Consider the following 6000-nt stretch of genomic DNA (forward strand, 5'->3'; position numbering starts at 1 on the left):
AATATGCATAGCCGATTTATTATCACAGTAAAGTTTAGCAGGATTAGTCACCTGGAGATGGAGATCCTTTAAGAGCTGTTGCAGCCAAATAATCTCACAAGTCGCATGTGCCATGCTACGATACTCTGACTCTGTACTGCTTCGGCTCGCAACACTCTGTTTCTTCGACTTCCACGAGATTAAGGAATCACCAAGATAAATGTAGTAGCCAGTTATTGATCGCCTTGTATCTTTACAGTTCGCCCAATCAGCATCCGAAAAACCATTCAAGCATATCTCTGAATCTACAGAGTATATTAGACCTTGGCTAGGATTGTTCTTGATATACTTGAGGACCTTATGAGCCTCCTGAAGGTGGATATCTGAGGGAGCTGAGATAAACTGGCTAAGTTGATGAACAGAAAACGTGATGTTTGGTCTTGTAATAGTAAGGTAAAGTAACCATCCAACAAGTTCCCTGTACGATCGAGGATGAGGAAGAGGTGTCCCCATTGCAGCTGTAAGATGTAGACTAGGATCCATCAGGAGTGGACTCGGTTTACAACCAAGTAAACTTGCATCCTCCAATAAGTTATGTGCATACTTTCTTTGACAAATCGAGATACCTTTAGAGGAGCGTGAGATTTCAAGTCCAAGGAAAAATCTGGCAGGACCGAGGTCCTTAATTTTGAATTCAGAATGTAACAATGCCTTCAAACTATCCACTGTTGTATCATCATTGCTAGCGATCATGATATCATCAACATAGACTAAAACTGCAATAAAAGATCCGGGTCTTTCTTTGACAAAAAGGGTATTATCAGCCGGGGACTGAATAAAGTTTGCACCCAACAAAACAGAGGATAAACGCTTATACCATTGGCGAGAAGCTTGCTTCAAGCCATAAAGAGATTTGCGAAGTCGACATACCGGATTAGGAGGCAAGGTGACATTTGGTGGTGGAGTGTACCCTTGAGGTAGACTCATATAAATTTCTTCATCTAAATCTCCATGTAAAAAGGCATTAGAGACATCCATCTGTGTTAAACTCCACCCTTTCTTAGCAGCTGCACCAAGTAATAGCTTCACACTAGTCAACTTTGCCACAAGAGAAAAAGTTTCAATGTAGTCCAAACCTTCTTGTTGTGTAAACCCTTGGGCAACCAGCCTAGCTTTAAATCTCTCCACTAAACCATTAGGATTATACTTAGTAGTAAACACCCATTTACAACCAACAACATTCTTACCTGGGGGTAAGGATTCAACACCCCAAGTATGTGCAGACTCAAGAGCATTAAGTTCATCACCTGCTGCATTTATCCATTTTTCTGATTTCATGGCTTGGGCAAAGGTTTTAGGTTCAGTTTCAAGGCTATAAGAGAAAATATAAGATTGAGACAAAGAAGTAAAGCGATCGTAGGAAACAACAGAAGAAATGGGATAAGGTGTAGTAAATGGTTTAGCAAGAAGTGCTTTTTCTGGTGGTGTAGGAAAGAGTGATAAAGGTGGTTCTGTAGATATAAAAGGAACCAAAGCACAATGATATTCAGAAAGATAGGATGGAGTCTTAGTTATCCGTTTAGGTCTAGCCATGGTTAAAGAATCAGTACATGTATCATGTGTACGAACAGGATTCTCTGCAGGAATGATACTAAGATCTCGTTGTGTATTATGTGATGTAGATGTATGAGATGCATTAGGAAGATCAGGAATGTCAATTTCGATAGCATCATCATCAAGAAAAGACATAGAATCAACAAAATGCAATGGTGCAGGCAAGGGAAGTATGTTATTTGGAAACATATCAACTGCAGTAGACAGCAAATCCGACGTTTTAAAAGGGAAAACATTTTCATGAAAGACAACATTACGAGAAATAGTAATAGAATGAGACTCTAAATCTAGCAGTTTATATCCCTTATAACCGGTTGGATAACCAAGAAAAACACAAGGCTTTGCTCTAGGTGAAAATTTATTCCTATCATTGACATTAGTTGAAACAAAGCATAAGCAACCAAAATTTTTGAGTTTAAAGTAATCAGGTTGTTTATCACAAAGCAATTGAAAAGGAGATTTGTCATTTAACAAAGATGAAGGTAATCGATTAATCAAAAATACTGTAGTCAATACACAATCACTCCAATACTTCAAAGGTATGTTCGATTGATATAACAAAGCTCTAGCCACATTCAAGAGATGTTGATGCTTTCGTTCAACTACAGAATTTTGCTGAGGTGTATAAGCACACGAAAATTGATGTAACATCCCTTGTTCTTTAACTATATCAATAAAAACTAGCTCAGGTGCATTATCAGATCTAATGGTTTTGATTTTAGAATCATATTGAGTAGAAATCATTTTGATAAAAGTCGGAAAAATAGTAGAAACATCACTTTTATTACGCATCATATAGATCCAGGTTACACGCGTACAATCATCTACCAAAGTTAAGAAGTACCTAAAACCCTCAACAGACTCTGTACTAAAAGGACCCCATGTATCCATATGAATAAGATCAAAAGGCTTCTTAGCAAGATTATTATTAGAAACATAAGCTAGTTTTTTCTGTTTTGCTAAGAGACAAATTTGACACTGAATATTACAAGAAACTAAAGACCGTAAAGAAGGAATGACACTAACAAGTTTACTCAAAGCAGCTGGTGACGCATGTCCAAGATGATGATGCCACAGAACACCATCAGCCAATGTAGAAGAAGAAAAGAAACAAACCTCAGGAAAAGATGGTGAGAGGGTTTTTGATTCTGTCTCAAGAATATAGAGATTATTATGAAGTCTACCCCTCCCAATCATCAAGCCCCGTGAAAGTTCCTGTATAAGACAACAATTTGGAAAGAAATGAGCAGAACATAACAAACTTTGAACTAAACAGCTAACACTAATCAAGTTGAAACGAAAATCAGGAACATGCAGTACATTATGCAAGACTAGATGTTGTGTTATGTAAATCGTGCCAGTGTGTGTAATAGGGACCCGAGTACCATTCGGTAGAGTAACTGTAACACTAGAAACAGGAACCATGTCCTTAAACATCTCCAAATCTGAACAAACGTGACTAAACGCACCACTATCAATAATCCAATCATTAGGTGCAATGAAATCTGAAAGAGAAGATAAAATGTGTTTTTGAAAGGTAAGGGTATGACATAACGAAGACTAGTTGAAGGAAAAGGAAATGTACCAGAAGTAGAGGTTTGTGCCATAAGACCATGATCAGTAATAGTTGCAACACTAGTAGCAGCAACATGCTCTTGAGTTTGTACTTGAGTATTGTATTGGGAAATAAGTTGCTGTAATTGTTGTGGTGTTAGAACATGAGTACTAAAAGAATTACCATCAAATCCAGTAGAAGAAGACATAGAAGCAGACATAGTGACTAAAGTCGGAGGTGCAAAAGAGGCTGGATACGAAGGTTGTTCTGTATACACATTAGCAATAGCATTCGCGTTCTGAATAGGATCATAAGGAGCCATGTGCATTTGCATCCTAGGTTGATTCTGAGGCATACGAGGCTGTAACTGAGGTGTCTGCATCCTTGGTTGGAAAGTATACTGACTCTGCGAATTACCTTTATAGCCAGTATTTGTCTTATAACTCGGAGGAAACCCATGGAGCTTATAGCATTTCTGAATAGTGTGTCCTAAGCAACCACAATGAGTACAAACTGGTTTCTGAGTCGGCCTCATTGTATTATACGCAGCAACATAAGTCTGATCACCATCATACGAAACAGGAGTAGAAGATTGAAAAGCCACATTATCAATCCTCGTTAATGGCTTTATAGTTATCTGTCTCTCATCTTGAGTAACCATATTGAAAGCCTCTTCGATCGTAGGAATAGGTTTTAACAGCAATATATGACGTCGAGCTTGCTCATAACTATCATTCAATCCCATAAGAAATTTAGTCACACGACTACGCTGTTGTAAACGCTTCCATTTGACAGCCGCATCACACTCACAACGTCCACAAGTACAGACTGGAAGATCAATATAGTTCTTATGTTCTTCCCAGAGAGAAACCAAAGCTGTATAGTAAGCAGTAACATCTAAAGATCCGTGCTCAAGTTTACTAAGACGTCGCTCAATATCAAAGATTCTAGGAGCATCATCTTGTTTAAATCGATTGAAAATACTCTTCCACATGCCCTCTGCAGTAGGAATATAGAGCAAAATCTGTCCTATCTTTTTATCTACTGAATTCATCAACCAGGTACTCACAATATCATTGCATCTAGACCAAGTTCCATAATCACGATGAGTTTCTGGAGGCTTAGTAATCATACCGTTGATAAAACCCAGCTTATTGCGAACATTCAACGCCATCCACATAGATCTCTTCCAAGAAGGAAACTCTGAAGCCGTTGTAAGTCGATGAGAGACCAAAACAAGCCCAGCATGATCATTACTGTTGAGATAAAAAGGATTCTCATACTGATCCGTCTAAAATTGTGGTGGCTCAACGGTTTCACGCGAAGTTGAATTAGACTTAAACGAAGCAGTCGTCGGATTCCCAGAAGAAGGAGGAACATAAGATCCCATACTCTAGGGATTTGAAAGGAGAAATCAGGACGAATTTGTAAAAGAAAATCAAAGAATCGTCACGATAAAGGTCAATCAAAGAAATAAAGCAAACAGAAGAAGGGAGAAACAAAGGATAACTCCGATGATAAGCTCAAAAATCACAATAATGAGGATTCTCACAATCCAAAGAAAATAAATCGAGCAACTCATCTCTTTCAAACAACTTCTCACAAAGATTCTGATGATAATGAATGAAGCGGAAGACTTAATTGCACATCTCTGATACCATATTAAGATTCAGATTCACTGGAGAGTCATAACGGAGAAGAAGAATAAGAGGAGAGCAATCAAAGCTCTAACAAACTTTCTTAACAGAACAATAAATGTGTATTACAAAGCTTAGGTTAGGAAGATAAATCTTATCTCCTTATATACAAACATCTCATTACTCCAAACTAAGTAAACCAGAGATAACCGGTTGATAACCAGTCAATAACATATCCTCATGTATCCTAATAAACTTGCTTCCTATTCTTTTAGTTCGATAGATTCATACATGTGTTGATTGAATTGTAGTTATTTTCTTTCTCTAGTGGTTCTGTTTATTCTTTTGGTTGTACTTCTTACGTTTTGATTGATTTCTAGGTCTTTTTTTTTTTTTGGTAGGGGACCGGGAGAAAATCCCAGAATATGATTCAAACTTAAAAATTATACAAGAACTTGGCGTGGATAGCGGAAACCCAGCTCATCCTCCCTAAAAATCGACTGAACCTCAGATGGAACAGACTCCAAAAAAAAGAAAACCCAAAGGTAATGAAAAAGCATGGTTAGTCAAACCATCTGCGAGACGATTAGCTTCCCGGTAAATATGAGTAACACGGACTGACCAGTCCTTCTGCATAAAGCCATGGCACAAGCGTACCAGGAATGACAAGGGATGAGTGTCACCGACCCCCTTGTTAAGCAAGCCCACCACCAACTCTGAGTCTACCTCCACCTTGAGAGAAGAAACCTATTTTTCCCAGGCAATGTATACGCCGTAATATACACCCCATAGCTGCGCCATAGGTGCCGAACATCGACCTATATTCAAAACAAAACCTCCACACCATTGACCACCACCATCTCTCAACACACCCCCAGCCGTGGCCAGACCAGGATTTACTCTTGACGCACCATCCGTATTGAGCTTCATCCAGCCAGAACTCGGGCTTCTCCAGCCAATCATACGTTCTACTCGAGGCCGTGGAAAGACCATGTCCTATCTGTTAGCATTCACAACTGTCAGTTTCGTACCTAAGTCCTTAATGAACTTCACTCGATCCCTGCATTTACCACTCACCCCAAAGGCGTTTCCACATCTCCATTTCCACCTCCACCGAACTGCAACTGCAAACAGTGTAGACCAAGGGACTCCATCAAGTATGACACCGTCTGAGAGATTAGCATAAACCCAATCCAGAAGATGCCCTTGAAAGAA

General features: G+C 39.0%; 1 protein-coding gene across 1 annotated transcript; it reads right to left on the reverse strand.

The window, feature by feature from the left end:
• Nucleotides 1-2773: 2773 nt before the first annotated feature.
• On the reverse strand, nucleotides 2774-3893 carry LOC147925102 (uncharacterized). The gene is made up of 2 exons (XM_087493111.1): nucleotides 3179-3893; nucleotides 2774-2808 (listed from the first exon to the last, which is right to left on the reverse strand). The coding sequence occupies exons 1-2, from the start codon at nucleotides 3891-3893 to the stop codon at nucleotides 2774-2776; spliced, it is 750 nt and encodes a 249-aa protein (XP_087349237.1).
• Nucleotides 3894-6000: the final 2107 nt, after the last annotated feature.

This window comes from Camelina sativa, chromosome 16, assembly GCF_030686135.1.
Source record: "Camelina sativa cultivar CO46 ecotype springtype chromosome 16, ASM3068613v1".
Taxonomy (NCBI): Eukaryota; Viridiplantae; Streptophyta; class Magnoliopsida; order Brassicales; family Brassicaceae; genus Camelina; species Camelina sativa.

Coding starts and splice junctions, on each gene's coding strand:
- LOC147925102 (XM_087493111.1), bottom strand. CDS start 3,893: ATGGGATTGAATGATAGTTATGAGCAAGCTCGACGTCATATATTGCTG. Junction 2,809..3,178: donor GGCACAAACCTCTACTTCTG/GTACATTTCCTT, acceptor TGTCTTATACAG/GAACTTTCACGGGGCTTGAT.